General features: G+C 32.6%; 1 protein-coding gene across 1 annotated transcript in view; it reads right to left on the bottom strand.

Annotated features, from left to right (window-relative positions):
- LOC111516393 (organic cation transporter protein) overlaps nucleotides 1-15,616 on the bottom strand; it is a 171,332-nt gene extending 155,716 nt beyond the window's left edge. Inside the window, exon 1 of the mRNA XM_074186698.1 lies at nucleotides 15,406-15,616. Coding sequence (XP_074042799.1) covers nucleotides 15,406-15,587 — 182 coding nt within the window. The 5' untranslated portion in view covers nucleotides 15,588-15,616. The remainder of the gene's footprint in view (nucleotides 1-15,405) is intronic.
- Between the last annotated feature and the right edge of the window lie 5,676 nt (nucleotides 15,617-21,292).

Raw genomic sequence — 21,292 nt, 5'->3', positions numbered from 1 at the left:
TTTAAAGGTGTCTGAACACCTGTATGTATTCTATTTATTTTTTTAATTGGCATCAAAGGTCAGATTTTTTATTTTCTTTCTTTTTTTGTAAAGTTTAAATGCTCTGTACATAACTTTTTTGGATACAATGGTGCCTCAAACTAATTTAGTACGATTGGGGACACATAAGACTACTAAAATAAATTTAAAAAACCGGACATTTCTGTTGAAATTCGAAGTTATTAGCATTTAATTGACCAATTTTGGTTTTTGTACTAAAAATCGTAAAAGTTTCCTTAAAAATCAAAAACGCGCTAGAAAATAAAAATGTTTGTATGAATATGTTCTTCATGGGCTAGTGTATCACCCCCTTAAAGGTTTGCACCCAGCTACCAAACACCCTGTATAAGAACATAGAAATTAATGTAAAAGTAATTAGAATGAAAGATACTAAAACAAAATGATTTTCAATTAAACTATCAGTGATCAGTCATTTATGTAAAAATCCTAGAAAAGGAGGTAAACATCCCAAATAGAAAAAATAGAATAATTTTTTTTTATTTATACTGATTTATTGAATAAATTAATTGTTTAAAATAAAAAATTTGCAAAATTTCAAATATATCAAAATAATGTCTATCAAAATTAGAGAGTAAATACAGAAATACCAAAATCAAATTATTTTTATAAATGAAATTCTTGCTAATATTCGAGCTATATGATTAATAGAGGAATAAGCTGAAATTTTTCGTAATCTAATTTGACTTAATCCTGAAATTCCTCTTACTATAGCAGAAATTAAAAAAAATGAATTGTATCAAGATTATACGTTAAAATAACTATAGGACTTAATTTTTGCTAAGTTAATAGAGTAAATGCTATTTTTGTTATTCCAATTTTCAATAGAAGGGTTGAATTCAATATTAAATTTATGAAAAAATTGAAATTTCTGAAAATAAATTCATTTGAATCATTTAATATCAAAATTGAAAACAAAATAACTATAGATGCCAATCTTTGTGTGATAAAATATTTTATTGCTAATTCAGGGGGGTATAATCTTTGCGGGGATTTCAATAAGGAAATAATTGAAAGAAGATTAATTTCCAAACCAATCCATATTTCAAATCAAGAATATGAAGAAATAGCAATCAGAGCACCAAAAGTTAAAAAGGAAAAAATAATAATTTAAATATATTCATAATTATAAAGGAAAGGGGTAAAACCTTTATAAATGGGGTATGGATCCAGAAGCTTAATTAGCTTATCTTTATACATTTTAGTATTCAATGTTGACACATTTTTGATATTTGTAGAAATGGTTAATGCCATTAAATGTAATTTACGAGACTGTGGTGGTGGACAATTTCACACATGATTGATTCTATAAAAATTATTTTTTTGTCAGGAATCGCGCATTTTTGGCTAATTTAATATAGAGAGACTCTATGAGGGGGATTTTCCCTTATTTTTTCTTATACTTTTTCTTTTTGATGCATAGTTTTTTCTGGTAGTTTAGGTTTATTTTCATAGGAATTTTCTAGTAAAAATTTTTTATCAGAAAAAGTCCTAGGAAAAAAAAAATACAAAAAAATGCAAAAAATTATATTACACCAAATTATCGTAATTATATTCAGTATTAAAGTAGGTACTAAAAATTAAAAATAATATATGTATTCATCATTATATAAATATAATTATGTATAATTTACAAAATATAATAAATTATTAATAAATATAATTTTTATATAATACCATAAAATTATTCGAAAAAAAAGGTTCCTTTATCTCTAATATACCAGAAAATCTTTATATAATTGAAGAATAAACCGTATAAAAAGACAGACAACAGGATGACCAGTTCAGTTTGAGGAGTGCCAGAAGATGACAGTACTACCAACTGTCGAAAGCGCTCGCAGATAATTAATAGAAGATTAAAGCTTCAAATCCTTTTTGTAGAATTTAATGCGGTTTGCCCCTATTTTGGAGTGTTGTGTCCATGAATTTTCATTTTTGATTTATATCATACATACTCAATAACATCTTTATCTTTATATATATATATATATATATATATATATATATAATATTTGTGGACAGAACACTCAAAGAATGTGTTTCTGGCTATTGGCCTCATCAGCGCGGTGCAGCCAATTGCAAAGATGGACAACAACTGGTTCGAAACATTACCGTCAGACAAATCATTCGCTGGCTTCGCCAAATCTTTGGCACGAAATGGATGTCTTAATGAACGGAAGCGAAAAAACCCAAAAACGGCTACTGATGAGAATCACAGTATTACAGTGCTAGGTCAAATGTTATTGGAACCACATAGTTCCACCAGACAAGTAGCAATAAATTGTGACATGACAACGTATTTTGTCAAAAAACCAATTACATCCATACAAAATACATTTGGCTCAAGGACTACATCCAGGTAATAATCTTCATGTTTCTTTTCTGATAACTAAAATATATTCCCATATTCAGGAGATGCTGATAGAAGATTGAACTTCATTGCATGGTTGTCCACCCGTATTCATGATGATGATCAGTTTCTGAAGAAAACGAAAGTGACGAAAGCCGTTTCCATAACAACGGTATAATAAACAAACATAATTGTCACTATTGGTCTGACTTGAACCCTCATTGGGTGCAAAAAACGAGATTTCAGTCTGTGTGGGGGGTTAATGTTTGGTGCGGAATCATTGATGGTTATTTGATAGGACCTCATTTTTTTGAAGAAATTCTCGATGGGTAGAGGTACTTGGTTTTTCTACAACATGTGTTGCCGAATTTCTTGGAGAATTTTCCAATACAAACTCGATTGAATATGTGGTTTCAACAAGATGGGGCACCTCCAAATAATAATAGAATAGTTATCCAATATTTGGATGATACTTTTAATAGGAAATGGATTTGAAATGAGGGTCCAATACCATGGCCAGCTCGAAGTCCAGATGGTCGTTGCTTCCTATCGTCAGGCGCATATGACCAATGCTCCTTCTGTTGGTTAACAGGAGCTTCGTTGGGGGGCGCAGCGGTCTTGCACAAAGCAATGCTGCCTCCCATTTTTTTTAACTTTTTATAATAAAAAACACTAGTTTTTTTTTAACAAAAACAATTTGATTTTTTGAAGTCGCCTCCTACTTGGGAGACCTTTTGATAATTTTTCACATATATAGCCCCCTTTACGTGGTTATCCGAACCACCCCGGCCTGGATACCGGCGTGAATAAAACGGGCCACTTATTTATCACTTTTTTAGACACTCCACATTTCAATTTTAATACGACACAACACAAAACGGAGCCCCACGATAGCACATGGCATCCGCGTAGCTTCTTTGTGGACGGACGTTATCAGCACGTCCGTCCCCTACCACGGCCACCACGGAACTCCTGATTTCGTTATCATCATGTTAGTCGAGTTATGGTCAAAGTAATATATTTTTGGTAATTTGAAACATTTATTTTAATTTGTACAGAAATACGCAACTAGATAAAATTGAACAGACAATGAAATCATAACTGATAGATTCATTTTATTAAACTCGTATTATTGCATTCATTTTGACTTATGCATGGCCCTCTTTATAAAACGCAATAAAATTGCCTTTTTTTTCATCAGTATTCAAAGAAAACTACAAGTGTGCTATATGGCTGAATTTAGAATTCAATGCAGAATACAAAAACTAATCGAAAATACTGGGTTACAATACAAAAAAATTGCCGTCGGTGTCGCGACGCCCTAACGGATGACGGATATATATATATATATATATATATATATATATATATATATATATATATATATATATATATATATATATATATATATGACTAACAGCGAGTACAGGGACATTTTGTACATTTGGAAAAATATTTATACCAAAGTGTATATAGGTTATATTTGTGATATATGAGTTCACTTAACAGATGCTATTCACAAAATGGATATACTCATGTCCGTCTTTTTTATATATCAATTTTTGTATAAACCGTATAATACCAGGACTTCCTTTCAAATTGTCTATGAAAAATAGATTACGATATGAGATGCAGATGGACTGTTGTACTGTTGGGAATGACTGATACTTTCTAAAATGAAAAGTAACATCAAATAGCAATATTTTTATTTATTTACTTCTTTTGATGTGTTTTGACGTTTGTCAAATGGACTTGGGAAAAAATTAATAGTTTTTAATATTTCCCTGAATTCATATTTGTGATCAATTTCTTCGATTCACTATTAGAAATATCAAGAAAATTGAAAAATCTTCCTTTGGTTAATCAATAACAGATGTCAAGTTCGAGGAACGAACACTAGATCATTCGTACCAGTTATGGAATCCTCACTTCAATTCGTTATTTTCGTTTTTACTCTAATTACATCTTGAGTTCTACATCGGATCAAATCTTATTTCCTACACGACTAGAAACATGTTTCCCTACTAGACAAAATGGTTAAGACTTTCGCGGCCGAGGATTTCAGTATCACTACTTCTATTCGGATTTGAAGGCCTACGTTTTTTGAAGATTCTTACTGACGTTCCGCTGGCGCAAATGGATAGCTTCTTCAGAGACTCATCCATCTTGATTTTGTCTCCGATGACTGGGTATTCCGACTGCATAGAGCATATTCATATGGATTCAAGTAGTTTGGATTGCTATTTATTGTACCTAGAATTTTATATGACTAACAGCGAGTACAAGGACATTTTGTACATTTGAGAAAAAATTATACCAAAGTGTATCTAGGTTTTTTTGTGATATATGAGTTCACTCAACAGATGCCATTCATAAAATGGATATGTATACTCATGTCAGTCTTTTTTATATATCAATTTTTGTATAAACCGTATAATACCAGGACTTCCTTTCAAATTGTCTATGAAAAATAGATAACGATATAAGATGCAGATGGACTGTTGTATTGTTGAGAATCACTGATACTTTTTGAAATGAAAAGTAACATCCATGATTCAATATTTGTACTTATTTACTTATTTTGATGTGTTTTGACGTTTGTGAAATGGACTTGGGAAAAAATTAATAATTTTTAATATTTTCCTGAATTCATATTTGTGATAAATTTCTTCAATGCACTGTTATAAATATGAAGAAAATTGAAAAATCTTCCTTTGGTTAATCAATAACAGAGGTCAAGTACGAGGAACGAACACTAGACAATTCGTACCACCTACGGAATCCTTACTTCAACTTATATTCCGTGTTTCTCTTCGTTGTTTTCGGTTTTACTCTAATTACGTCTTGAGTTCTACATCCGATCAAATTTCATTTCATACACGACTAGAGACATGTTTTCCCTACTAGACAAAATGGATAAGACTTTCGCGGCCGAGGTTTTCAGTATCACTACTTCTATTCGGGTTTGAAGGCCTACGTTTTTTGAAGATTCTTCCTGACGTTCCGCTGGCGCAAATGGATAGCTTCTTCAGAGACTCATACATCTTGATTTTGACTCCGATGACTAGGTATTCCGACTGCGTAGAGCATATTCATATGGGTTCAAGTAGTTTGAATTGCTATTTACTATACCTGGATTCAGTAAATTTTCATTAACATTCGTTCTACCTGGCGTCACGATGTTTGCTATTCTTGAACTTCTTAGAATGGGATTCCATATTCGGTTGAGGATCACATCTTCCTCTTTTCTGTTGAAATTATCCGTGTGTTAGTGGGATCTCTATTGCCTCCCGTACCAGCCGGCTTTGGTATTCCTGGTTGGGGGCAATAAGTTTCGAGTTTTCAAATAGAATCCTGTGGTTTCCCTCACTGAGTGCGTGTTTCGCCACAGCCGACTTGCCCGTTTGGCATAGTCTACAGTTTCTTCCATGTTCGTTCAGCCTTGTACGCAATATTTTGGTGGTACCGATATATACCTTCCCACAAATGTACGGTATGGGATATACTCCTGCTGCTGATAGTGGGTCTCTTTTGTCTTTAGCCGACTTGGGGTTCAGTTGTATCTTCTTGTTGAGTTTGAAAACCGTTTTGTTGTTGTATTTCCCCAAGAGTTTTACAATTCTGTCTGTGAATCTAGGGATATATGGTAGATATGAAAGATATTTGAAAATGCCATTTAAAAAATCTTCGAAGAGACATTGTTCAAGATCTTTTTAATAAATATATCTGTTTCCACCTTCTACTGGTACAAAATCGCAGTAGGTAAAGATATTGCAAAACTGATCCTTATTCATTGGAATCATCGATTTGAATTCTCCACCTGTAAAACTCTCTTGATCAGGATCAAGAACATGCCCCAATGGGATTACCAGGGTAATCCCATTGGGGCATGTTCTGTACATTCCTAAGTTCTTACATTTTTTTCATTCTACATGATCAAAAATTAAACTGCATCCCAGGAAGAATTAGTCTCAGGAAAAAACCGTTCTCATCCTCCAAGTGATGTATGCAAGACCTAGGCATTATCTCTGATATAAATATTTTTCAAAACACAAACATTGATTGGGCACTTCAAAGTTAACCGATTCAGATTGAGTTTTGCATTACATACTACGCACGATTCTCTCGGAGTTTGTTTCAAAATATTCAGCTTGAGAAACATCCAGTCGTCTTCCAAAGCAAAGTCTCTTTCATTACTGCTATTACAATTCAGGTACAGTCTTGTGAAGTTGTCAATGAGAATATCTGGTAGTTCTGATTCTTCCTTTTGTTCAATAGCAATCTCCTGTTTTTCTTCATTATTAACCCCATCTGATTTTGTCATTCGTTCAATATGGAAAATATTTTTGCATATGAAACAATGTCTTTGATTTTGAATAAAAGCCATCAAAGACGCATGAAAAATCAAATAAACAGGCAAAAGAACCAAACTTTAGAAAAATATGTACTCATGTAGTACAGACATTACTAATGATATGTCATCATGACAATATGAGGTGTCATCTGACTGTTACTCTTGCAAACAGCCGATTCACGAGAAAGGCTGCTCGCGGCTCACATCCAGTGAGATCAAATGTCTGCAACTCAAATCAGGCAGGGCGTTTCACAAAAGACCGATAAATATAATATTCAATACACAGGAAGAAGCCAACCAAATTATCCGAAACACGAAAATATTAAAGCAACAGACCAGTTTCAATGACATTGTTGTGACAACTGATAAAACGTCCTTTCAAATGAAGCAGTATAAAGATCTTTTTCAAGCTGATAATTTTCTGCAGGCTCACCTGATACTTACTGATACTCTATTCCAATTGAATTGTAATTTGTTTTGAAAGTTTCATTTAATTTTTTGCAAGATTTTTTTAATAAAAGTTTGGTGAAAAAATACTATTTTAAATATTTGGAATGTGCCCTCCAGAGTTCCGGGATATGCAACAATAATTGATTGCAACAATAAAACAAATAAGTATAAAATGAATGAAATGAAATCGACCTTCAAGTTTTTGTGAGATTTCTTTGTTTTCAGTCTAACAATTGAATATATAAAGGAGGAGTCTTTATTTTATTTATTTATTCGATTCCAACTAGACAACCACATATGGACACATGCTATTTTCAAATTATAATAAAAAATTGTGGAAAATATGTTCATTTTCACCATCTACACCATTCAATGTATAATTGGAACCTCCTTGGAACTTTGAAAATTATTAATTTATTTAGTTTATTGCAATTCAGGTACAACCAGACAAAGAGTCCACTAAAGTATCCACAAAAATATTTCAATGATTATGTAACATATAATGTTGACATTTTCATTGTGATGAAATCGTTTGTTTTGATGTTAATAATATCACTGCTTTATTTTCGATTTCATAGAATACATAAAAAACCTAGACACACAGCTGTGTTGTGGAAGCGGTGGTGCTGAATGTTTACATTTATACAGTATACGTGACATTGTTAATAAGAAAAATATACGTATAAGCAGATGAGATACCAAAATTAGAATATTATGAAAATCATTTGAAATAATGATTTGAAACACACTTCGCAAAAAAAACGTTGTGTTCACTGTAGGAAAAAATATTTTAGAGTATGTGTAATTTTTTATTAAGATGAACGAAAGATATCGATTAGATAATTGAAAATTTTCTGTACAATTCTACATAAAAGAGATTTCTGCGACGAATTTGTTTGCTTGAAGAGTATGTGAAATACATTGTTTTTCTTGAATGCCGATCAGGAACAATAATTTCAATTTAATTTAAAAGGGTTAGAGTTGTCTATGGTGTTGTTCGTGATTTTATGTAATAACAATATATCCAAAACCCCTCTTCTATTTGATAGGGATATCAGTCTGAAAGATATTGTGACATTATCGATTTCACCATTGTAGTGATTACTGAAAAGTAATAATTATAATAATCCGATAATTCAAATTATATATTATTATGAATATATCAACCTTTTTCAATTTCCTGACGTCTATAAGCAAAAAACTATGACATGGTATTTGTCTTGTCAAAACAATATTGACTCTTTTCCGTAAGGTGGTGCATTAATTATTCTTTAATCTTAGAATCCCAACATTACCCAATCATACCTAGAATTATTATATTATATCCGTCATGGGGAATCTAATGAAAACATCAGCAAAAAAAACAGGTGATCGAATTTTCGAAAATTCACTTCATTCATAGTTCATGGAAATTTTCTACAATTTCCACTTTTTCACCACTCTAGACGTCTTGGCATCATCGTTTTTAGATCTGATTTGTCAAAACATTCATAAATATTACTGGATTTTTTTCCAACACCAAATCGTCATTTTTAACACCTTTTAAGATAGATTAGAGTTTATCTTCTTTGATTTGAAAGGGTTATATTTTTAGGAGTGATTAATTTTTTGGGAAAGAAAGTTTTTGGCTTTCTACTACTCCATCTGATACAAAAAAATGGATGAGAGAATCTTCCAAAGAAAGGAAGGATTAATCAATTTGAAAGTAAGTAACTCTATACATGGATGTGTAGATCATGCAAAGAAGTAACTTTCAGACACAAACTGAAAGAAAGTCCTCCTGAAACAGCTACTTTCATATAAACATTGAATTACACGAAAGAAAAAATTCTTTCGAAACAAATACTTCTATATGAACACTGAATTATACAGAAGATACTTTTCTCTATTCAGTTTGTATATCGAACATTCGTGGAGGAATAAGAATCAGATATCATTCACATGAGTTCTACTTTGAATGAATGGTAATAAATTGTACTCACATGGAACACTGTCACCCTAACTGGTATACACGTGTTTCGCCTTAAGACACTTACCCTAAGGCTCTTCAGTACCAAATTGGATAACATTATAGAAAATACACACACTTCATTCATGAATTACGATTTTTTTGTATCAGATGGAGTAGTAGAAAGCCAAAAACTTTCTTTCCCAAAAAAGTTTATCTTCCTCTTTGAAGATGATCACTTGGTGATCAAAACACGTGTCGAGGTGTTAAAAATAATGATTCGGTGTTGGGAAAAAACTCCAGTAATATTCATTACTGCACCAAAGGTTCCAAACAGTGCATCATGAAAAACATTCATACACAGGGTATTTAGTGAATAAGTGAAATAAACTCCAGAGTGTGATTCTGTATGAAAAAATAATGACATTTTACTGTATAACTTTTATCCGCAAATACTTAGTTTTCCGATATACAGGTTGTTAAAGTTTTACTTAAAAACTGACTATTTATTTATTGTTCTAGTTAGTTATTGCGCATTTTCTGACATGCAAATAAAAATTTTATGTTCATCATTGGCGCGCATACAGGTAATGAGCTCAAACTAAGAATCATTTCTGAATTACTCGTTCAATTTGTGACAAAAATTTCCCCCTTGACTTTTTTTGTATGGGCGCCGTTTTTATATAAATAAATAAAACATTTTCACGCGTATTTGTCATTGTTATTCTAAAACTGTTCTGAAATTGTTCTGAAATTGTTTTTTCTCTGTCAACCGGCTGCTCTCTTACGGCAACCCTCAGAAGTCTTCGAGAGACTTGTGCGAAGCTAGTAGGCTACTGTCAACATTCTCAAAAACGAATAATTCAACGAAATATCAAATTAACGTTTCATCATTATTAAGCTTCCAGTTTGGTATATAATATAAATATCAATAAGTAATTATTTTTTTCTTTTATTGGAAAGACTGAAAAATTATACAAATGTGGAATTGTCAGAGATGCATTTTGTCCATAGAGTAACCTGCAACACATAATCGAAAAATTGCCAACATATTGAATGTAAGCAACTTCACCATATTCAAAATTCTTACAGAACAGCAATTGTATCCGTTTCATATTTAACGTGTGCAAGCTCCACTACCTAGAGACTTTTTTCCTCACGTAGTTTTTGCCATTGGATTCTTCATCAAATTGCTCACATTCTTAATTTTTCAAATGGCGTTTTGTTTACTTACGAAGCTAATTCTGGACGATAATGTATATGAAATTTCCATATCACTTCTGGACTGAGAAAAATCCACGTGGAATATTTGAAGCTCATTTTCATCATCAATTTTCAGTAAATGTATGGCTTGGGGTAATTGATGATTATATTTAGCGACTTTTACTTTCATTTTCTACATGAAGAGTTACCTGTTCTTTTTGAAGAAATCTCTCTACAGCTGAGACAGCACTTATGGTTGATTCATGATGGTGCACCAGCCCATTTTAGCAATAATGTACGTATTCACTTAGATACATAATATCCAAATCGTTGGATAGGTAGGGGAGGTACGGAACATCGGCCTGCTCGATCGTCGGATTTAAATCTTCTACATATTTGCATTCGGATTTTCTCAAGTCGTTGGTTTATTCCTCTCTCATCGAAAATGTAGAAGACCTGAGGAAACGAATTATAGCCGGCCGTGAGGCAATAAGAAATACATCAGGAATATTTACGCGAATACGACAATCAATGAAGGAAGAGTTGAATCTTGTATAACGTCTGAGAGAGGTCATTTTGAACATTTGTTATAGCTATGCCCCTATTTATTTATGAGTGTTATTTTCTGTTGTTATTCTGGTTTGATGTAATTGAATTAGAAAGTTCCTAATAGTGTATTGAAGAAATGAAAAGTATGCGTTAAGATATTTTTTTTGCATAAAAACGGCCCTCCATATGAAAAAAAGGTAAGAGAGATTTTCTGTCACAAATTGAACGAAGAATTCAAAAATTATTGTTAGTTTCAAATATCTCACATTCGTATCTGATATACCAGTTTTTCTTAAAAAAAAATGAGATCATTACCCGTACGCCCGCCACTGATGAACAAAATTCTCAATTGCATGTAAGAAAATGTGCAATAACTACCCCTTGAAGCCCAGCAAATTTCATTTGCATACCTCGACTGGTTTCAGAGCAATAAATGAATAGTCAGTTTTTAAGAAAACCTTAACATCTGGTATCCACAAATACGAAGAATTCGCGGACAAAAGCTAGAGAGCAAACTGTCATAATTTTTTTATACAGAATCATCTCCGGAAGTTTGTCGCACTTATTCACTAACACCCTGTATAAGTGAGTACATCTAATTTTGGCCCAAATTCATTTCAATCATATGAAATGAGGGAAATTTTAAAACAAAATCCTATTGTAAAAATGAGCTAACGCTTGATAGTGGATTCGAAGATATCATTTATTCATCAATTATTTGGGTAACATTGAATTTCTCTATAATGAGTCTAAGCAAAAAACTAATAGAACTATATATTTTCTCGTGTCGTGATACAGAATATTGAAAAAAAAACATTTAATTTCTCTATAATAAGTCTAAGCAAAAAACTAATAGAACTATATATTTTCTCGTGTCGTAATACAGAATATTGAAAAAAAAAACATTTTTAGAAAATGTTCAACACCTTGTACCTCAAAAACTATACAGTCCCATGTTCACGTGCACTATTTTATTTTGGTGATGAGTAACATCGACCATTGAACAATACTTTTTCGAAAAACCTTTTCTCGAAATATACACGAATTCAATTCAATGCTCGAGATGAAATTGGATATACAAAACATAACATTCAGGTGAATGTAAAAATGTTTTCTTCGTTGCAGTAGATTTATTCGTCGAAACAGGATGGATTTGGACATTGATAAAGTTATATCTTAGATATAAATCTGTATTATCAGTACCCATGTTCTCTCCACCATATACTATTGATTACAGTTTTCGTGTAACAACCTCTGAAAAACCAACCACTTTGAAATATTCAATGGCACCATTCCACTTCGGATACAGCAAATATACAAGGTACACATTGAATACGTTGAATAAATCAGACCACGATATCTCACTTGGTTCACGATTAGGTCTCTTTAGTTTTTAAATTCAGCGTGTATGTGAAGAGTTTCCAATAATTTTTATCAAATAACAATTTAACTGCCATTTCCAAAAAGATCATAAGTAATTTACACGCTAGATAAATTGCCAATAATCTCTATTGAAATATTTCAGGACTATCGAATCAATCCATACAACTGAAATATAAAGAAATATTGTCAAAGGCTCTTGACAATGTCTGCAGGAGAGCAAAAAATCAATAGGCACGGTACTACTGAATATCATTTGAATATTTTCCATCAATTGTGTCATTTTCAATATAAAAGCACCTTTTTTCACAGTAAATAGAATTTTCTCGCCTTTTCATAATCGTCAGCTGCATTTACATGAGATCACTAAAAAAAAGTAGCCTGAAGTGTAGATAATATCGAAATTAATATGAATATCACCACATGAATTCATAATCAGAATGCAAATTCAAAATTCCCGTAAGTTAAAATGAAGAGTGATTTTCAAAATCCAGGATATTGGATTCTACCACAGTTCTTGTGATGTCAAAGTAAATTGATTGCGATTTCAATGTGTGAATTCACATAGTGGCTCGGTGAAAACACAAAAAGTGTGTACTTACAATGCCATCCACAGCATGACCGATTGACTGTGATTTTTCATTGTAATATTGCTTCTTAAATAGAAACTCACAAAACATATTTGTTCTTTTACCTTCATATATTGAGAATTCTCCGGGGTAACATGGAATTTCACAAAATTGATATCAACGTGCTTGTAAAAATATTAACATTATATACACCATCTGAAGCTGGTGCCGACTTTTTGCAAAAACACATTTTTCCCTAAAACTCGATCAACATATTTTGTCGATCTCGCCGAATGCTACTCAAAACTCCCATCAGAACTGCTCTGAGATTCCTTTCTGTCATTCGAAATTTTGGTTTTTCGAGTTTCGCATAAATAAATTGAAAAGTTTCGATTTTTCGATAAAAGTCTAATGACATATTCTGTATAACTCGCCGAGTGCTATTCAGAACTTCCATCAGAACTGTTCTGAGATTCATTTCTGTCATTATTCAAATTGTTGGTTTTTAGAATTGCTCACCTTATGATGGCCAATAAATTGAAGTTTCGATTTTTTTATAAAATTCGATTGACATATTTTATAGAACTTGCCTCTCACCAGAACTGAAATATCTCTTGATTTTTTTTCCAAAATGATAATTTTCATAAGTCAAAAATAGATTTTCTTCTTCAATAACTTTTTTATTTCGGCTGAGCTATATTCCAGAATGGTCAAGAACTCCAGAACTATCCTTCTTCATCTTCATCGAAAAATACCACCAGAACTAAGTTTTTCGAAAAAGTTGGCACCGTGTGAAGTAAGCGCCACTACTTTCTCTTATTGAAATACACAATTTGCTGAAACTATTCAATATTTATATCAGGTACTCCAGAACTCTATCAAATCGACCCAGAACTCCAAAAAATGTGTTTTTGCACTCATGTCAAGCTGGCGCACAAAGTCGGCGCCAGCTTCACATGAGTTATTTATATTGTTAACATGGGTTCCAAGACTATTATTTTTCCAAGACCGTCCTGGAACTATACATTGAGGTACCGGTAGTCTACATTAAACATAAAACTCTTCCAAGACCGTCCTGGAACTATACAAATGTCTTGGAACTAGCCATTAGTTAGCAGGAAAAGTCTTGGAAATGAACTTTAGTCATATATATATATATATATATATATATATATATATATATGAATTCCTAATATACATACAAATATGCTGCAAATATGAGTGTTCTGTCCACAAATATTATATATATATATATATATATATATATATATATATATATATATATATATATATATATAGAAACTAATTTGAAAAAAATGCTATATATAATATATATATATATATATATATATATATATATATATATATATATATATATATTTATATATAGCATTTTTTTCAAATTAGTTTCTTATAAATACAAGTATTTTGCTTAAAAAACATACACTCATTTATTTGCATGCTATTTCCTGAGCTTTTCAATTAATCAAGTTCGATGAATCAAAAAAAATAAATAAAATAAATATTGTTTTTGTCAGATCAAGCGAATTCCTCTAGATAATCGTCAGATTATGAGACAGCACGTCCAAAACATAAAGATGAACCATATATATCTTAATCTGACGCGCTTCAGTATTTCAAAATGGCGAATTTTTTTTGCACATTATAATAATGGCCGCGAGTTTTTTTTTCATCTTATCATCTAAGCTTTGCAACCTAATATGTCTCAATGACGCTCGCGTAAATCCCCATTTTGCATCATGGGCTCCCCTGCTAATAGAATTTGTTCAATGGTGGTTCAGAATTTGTAGAGTTTGTACCTGAAAGCAAATTCTAGGCATGATCTACACATTTTTGAAAAGAGCTTCTTTTGAAGATAATATTTTTTTCCATTAAGTGTCACACATTTTTTTGGAAGATGAAGAAGAATAAATACGATGCGTTTCTTTACTGAAGAAAGTCTTATCTAAAACTGTTCTCTTTTCAACTTTTGACTAATTTAATCAATATGTTACCTAAGTTTTACCATTTCTGCAATATTAGAATCAAATCATCTGAAAGAACAATTCGTTCAGGCCAGTCTCAACTCCCTACACTGTAGGTTAATGGACTGACACCTATCAGAAAACAACTACTCCCCTGGCTAATACCACGGAGGGCGTTGGATTATATCCGACAGGTGTCAGTGCAGGATTCTTCACTGAAATCATTCCTGCATATGCCCTTCGTGGTATTAGCCAGGGGAGTACTTGTTTTCTGATAGGTGTCAGTCCATTAACCTACAGTGTAGGGAGTTGAGACTGGCTTGAACGAATTGTTCTTTTAGATGATTTGATTTATATCCAGTTTTCAAGTATGCCAACTGACTATATGGGAAAATATTAGAATCTGCTAAAAAACTAATATGTAGCTTTATTCATGTTTTTGAAGAAGAATGAAATATTAGATGTGAAAGCCTGGATTTTACACATTTTCAGAAACCGCTACGATACATTATAAATAAATTGCAATTAAAAAAATCTACAAACGTTCCTTTCCAACCTACCTGATATAGTTTTGTAACCATGAAACAAATTCTTGGTCCAGTTTTAATGACTTTCCAATGAATAATTCGCCCTTCAAAATTATTATTTTATTAATTATAGTCCTCTGCAAATTCTTTTCAGTTCTCATTGGGAGGTTTAGAAACTGAATAACCTCATTTGAAACGAAAATATTCAGAATCATATTACGGAAACTCCCTGTGGCAAGTGTGTGTCCATTATATGTTACCTAAATCATTTTGTTAAGTTACTGGTATTTTTCCAAGTTTAAAAACATTTCTCTCACTAACCTTGTCTTCCCCCACAAACAAATCAATATCATATATTCGTCAAACTCTCAATTTCCAATGTAGCAGTGTAGCGAGTAATGAATGCCAGTAGATAATATATAAAACATCGTTATATTATTTGTCCATGAACTTGAAATGAAACTGAAAAGGGAACTCTATTCTCTTGAACGACCGCCTGTGGAACATATTTTTTCTACAGGGACAACATAATCACAGACTATGATTTAACAATTTATTAGATCAAAACGAATGTGATGGAATTTGATTAACTCCATACAAAACTCATGAAAATGTGCTGTTCACATATAGTCCCATATACAGAGTGGTCCAACGAAAAGTATGCACCTTGCTTTTCTCCTTTTTTTGTAACTTAACGCAAAAATGCTCGGACAGGTCAATTTTGCTTTTGAGGGGGACACATTTTAGATGTATTTTTCTACCCGTGTCTTCAACCCCCTAGCGAGGGTGAATAACAACCCTAAAATTTTAAATGGAAAGTGGGGTCGAGTGATATATCTTTTGAAAGGGCACAAAATTCTCTTTCCAATGATACCTAATTTGTTGTATTTACTTGAATAGTTATAAAAAAAGCAAGAACATTTACTCGATATTTTTGGTGTTGATGAAAATGCGGAAAAAACGGCATTTTTATCACTACTACATTCCTCAATTTCTCTCGTTCGTTTTTTGGTTCAAATAACAACAGCAGATAAGTGTACAAAAAGAATTTAATGCCAAAGAGTAAGTTTTAATCTTCCTCTTTGAAGATGATCACTTGGTGATCGAAACACGTGTCAAGGTGTTTGTACATGATTTCATGTTCTACAATTTTTGTTTGGAGTATTTTTATGATAAAACTTACCGTTTTGCTCAAAATCGCGAAAAACTCATTTTTTTGACTTTTGACTTTGAATAATTTTTTTCCATTCAGGGGAAAGATGGGGAACTCTCAAATTTCAGTTTCAATCATATTTTAAACAATTTTACTGATTTTCAGCTTGGTTGAAATTTGCTCTTATTTTTGGTCTAATTTGACCGGACCATATGCATCTTTTCACAATTTTAATCAAATAAACGTTTTCCTCATTAGAATTGACCCATCATGAATACATTCGTAAAATCTTCTCATTCTCAGATAAAAGTATACCTAATCATTATACTAAGGACACCGCTTTCATTATTAACACATCAATCCGCTTCAAGTATATCCAAATTACTGTTTGAATGTTTCCCCAACAAAAACTCCAACAATTTTAATAAGGAAGTTGTTTCTGGAGCGGAAGTCGACAAAAACAGATTAATAACTTGATGCAAATATCGTTCATTTATTTTTTCAGTATGGCCGTCAAAGGTAAGGCGTGAAGAGGTCGTTCATCATTGATCCGTGGATTTTATCGATCAGTGATTTTGTGGCATTGCCTTGCGATACAGTGAAAGTCATTCAACCTTAGAAAAATGTAAAATATGTGTTCACATCGATATATTTGTCTTCCTAATCACTCAAAGATCAGGGTCAATCATGATTTAGGGCACGGGGACGAAAGAAGTAGGTAATGTTTTGAGTAATCATAAAGTTGCTGCAGATCCAAAACCAAGAAATTTTCTGAGATCAATATACAGAAAAAACGAAATGGTAGATTACAGACTTGGAATATTTCCTATTTTATTATCTTCTCTTGAATATTCATGAGATATGCATTTCTACATATAAGGTGTTGTGGGGTAACATCAACCCAGATTTCATGAAGTTTATATGTCATCTATCGTGAAAAATTCATTTTTTTTTCTAATGACTGTGAAATCATAGGTACCTATAGTATAGTTCAAGTAAACGATATAGTGCACCCTACCTTCCAGCAGTTCCCCTTTAATCATTAAATAATGACAGTTGATGAAAATTTTGGCTGACAATGTCAAGTGGGAAAATTCCTCAAAAATAATTCCTCAAAAATATTAGTCAACATTGCAGTCCTCAAGTTTTTTCCACATAATTTCATAGAATTCGGAACCCATCCTTTACTTCCTCCGCAATGCACAATGATTAGTTGCGATCCTTTGCTTGCAGGCATGTTAGACGTACACATTCTCGAACCATCAGTCCACCCTTTCGTAACTGTGTCGTGAGTGTCATACCAAGTTTCATCCAAATAGAAAATTTGCCGTTGTTCTTGGCTATATATAGTTTTTTGTTCTAAGTATTTGTTACGCAATTCCACTGTTCTTCTGCTTTCCATAACTGCTTGACGTTTGTTTATTATTTTAAATCTAAATTCTAGTTTCTTTATCCAATTAATGGAAAAACAGATTTTGAACAGATTTTTTTTTTATTCAGAAGAGTTTTGTCACAGCAGCTCACGTTATGGCCGGTAGTATTCAATTTCTTCCTTATGATTTCAATTGTAGGAATCTCATTGCTTTTGTAACAGTCGTATATTGTTTTTTTAATGATTTTTTTAGATGAACATCTAAAGGTTTAGGTAATCCCGCATCAAATCGCGTCTTGCGTTCATAAGGTTTCGTTTTTGACTATTTTACGTACAGTTTAGAAAAGAATTTTGGTCAAATCTGAAGTTGCTTGTAATAGTTTGTTTCCTTCGAAACCAAATCTGATATGTAGATTCTTAAATACATTGAAACATACTCTCTGTGTTTCAATATTCAAATGCATCTGAATCTCATTCACTGGTATCTCTTTTTCGCATTGTTCACCAGTGCTTTTGGAATCACTACACAGGAAAAAGTCTGCGTTGTTATCATCGTTATTGTGTTAGGAATCACACGTTAAAAGGTAAGACCTCGTTAATCCTTAGCTCGCACAAGTTTCGACTTCTGAGGGTTGTCGTTCGTAGGGGTGCGACAGCTGGTTAACGGAAAAACAGATTTTTTTTAAAACAGATTACTATTAGTACTTGTCCAAGGACGCCACATTTTAAACAAATAACAAAAATTTTAACTAATTGCGATCACTTCCTAAACTGAACATTGACGACACAACGGCGGTACTTATCGCTAAATTCTACTGATCACCGTAACATGACTTCAAATTTAATTTTATGACTCTTCAGCCGATCATAAAACTCGGTTAGTAAAAATTATCCAATACGAACCGCCAGTTCTTCAGTCCACGTGGACTAATTCGTAGCGCATTATTTCTTTGTATTGGTTTTTTGGCCTTTGAGTTCGCCGATAGCTTTAAGAATTACTATATCAGTTACTTCGACTATACCTGTTTGTACTGCCTGTTTGTACTTCATTAAGTGCATTGGTCAAGTTTTCTTTTGAATATGCCGCAGGGTTTGATTTTCGTATGAAGTTTCTTACCATACTACCCCATCTGAAAAATGAAAAAAACTACTCGGGATATCAATGGATATGCTGAATGAATGCTGGGGTAATTGTGACCTATGAGGCAATTTGATTGTTTTATAGGTCGCACATGCCCAGTTTGTGTCAAAACGTGCAGCAGCAGCGGCTCGTCAAAGGAGGCAAGGGAGGCTTATCCTCCCCATAAAATTTGAGGCTATTCATCACAATAAATTGAAAGATATTGACAAATAATTATGAATATTTTTTTCTAAAAATGCTTGGGTATCATTACTTCACCATTAATTTTTAATATAAATACATAATATGCCCGTAAAAACACTATTACTCATTACGTAGTACGTACCACACTGTATCTTGAATCAACAAAACTCAAACGCACCGCCCATGAAAGAATAACGAATAAACCATCAACCCGAAATAATAAATGCCATACGTTGCAAGGGAGCCAAGCCTCCGACCGCTTTAAAAAACACAGGCTCCACGAGACCGATCCAACCAGCGACATACGTCCCGATTTGTAATTTCAGTTGCAAAAATTATAGCATTAAAGGAGGTTAGCCTCCAGTTGGTCTCTATTAGTGTACGACTGCATTTGTTTGTATTTAATTACTCGAACGGGATGCCGTGACGGACGGGACTGAAAACTATTTCGGTAAATCGTGTTTTAGTGTTTCTTGATAATATTTGTTATTTGTGTATAAAACAGGCAGTATTGTATTATAGCAGTGCTTTTTGGTAATATTTTTAATGTGTTTTTAAAGTGTTTTCTTTCAATTTCGACGTGTTTTCAGGTTTTCATTTTTCGGTAAGTTTTTTTTCATTTATTATGGATAAGTTGGACGAAATTAAAAAATCTGACGATATAATCGATTGGTAGATGACAAATAATTTCAAGTTTTTATTTTATGAAAATAAATTTTACATTATCAAAACTCTGGGAAGGCCTCAACCAAATTTGATTTCAATTAAAGCGTCAGATAATCGACAAAATCGAGGATTTAATATTAGTTGGTACGATAAATGCGATTGGTTAACCGGCTCCATTAAACGAGAAAAACTTTTTGTTGGCCCTGTGTTTTATTTTCCCTACAAACCGATTACCAAACGTGGTTTAAAATAGGATACTCCGATTTAAAAAAATTTCTTCGTTCTACAGAAAGACATTTTAAATCTAAGGAGCATATATTTTCGTCTTGTAAATTAAAATTGTTTAGCCAACAAAATATAGCAACAGCTTTAGATACAGCTCAAAAAGAGGCCATAATTTCTTTTAATAATCAGGTTAAGGAAAATCGGTCGAATTTAAAAAGACCTATCGATATTACGATTTATTTGGGTTCCCAAGAATTAGCTTTTCGCGGACACGATCTGTTTAAAATCTGATGAAACCGAAGATTCGATTAATCGCGGCAATTACAAGGAACTTTTAATGTTATGGGGCAAATATGATTCACAATTTGGCACTTTTTTAAACGGTAGCGTTTTTTCGGGCACCACAAAAACCATCCAAAATGAGCTTATAGACAATGTGGCATATATTATTGAGGAAATTATAAGCAAGGAGATTGAAAGTGTTTCTTTTTTTTTCATGGGAAATTGATGAAACTACCGATGTTACCTGTACTTCACAACTTTCAATCGTTTTTAGATATGTCAAATATGGTAATGTGGTACAACGTTTTATGGGTTTTCATGATGTTTCATCTGGGCGCACCGCTGACGATTTGTTTAATTTTTTAATTCGTACGTGTGACACCTATAATTTTAGGCTAAAGTTAATTGCGCAAACCTATGATTGGGCTGCGGTCATGGCCGGCCATTTAAATGGTTTACAAACTAGTCCATAGCTCCTCATTCACTTTTTACGCATTGTCATGTCCATGCCCTAAATTTAGTATTAAGCAAAGCGTGCAACAACATAAAAATTTTCGGGCCTCCGGTGGGCTTTTCTGTGTGTATATCGTCTTTATGACTTTAGCCTCCCCTGTTCTCCAATGCACGAGCCGTCACTGACGTGTAGTGACACTAATCATTCACAAAAAAGCTATTTTATACTAGCCTATTCTTGATACCACTTGAAATTCAACAAATCACCAACTTGCATGAGACGGAACACCGATATGTCTTAACTGAAGATAGTCTGATATGATCGCCGAACCAATTAAGTTGCGAACTCTTTACAAACAAGTGTTTTTCCTTGGAAGTTTCCCACATTTTTTGTGTAAAGATGAAAAGTAGGAAGCCAAAATCTCATTCATAAAAAATTATGTAT

This window comes from Leptinotarsa decemlineata, unplaced genomic scaffold, assembly GCF_025532065.1.
Source record: "Leptinotarsa decemlineata unplaced genomic scaffold, Ldec_3_MD MMD2_P_RNA_scaffold_4, whole genome shotgun sequence".
In the NCBI taxonomy this organism is placed as follows: Eukaryota; Metazoa; Arthropoda; class Insecta; order Coleoptera; family Chrysomelidae; genus Leptinotarsa; species Leptinotarsa decemlineata.
The sequence above is the reverse complement of the archived record's forward strand: the minus strand, read 5'-3'. Positions and strand labels throughout refer to the sequence as shown.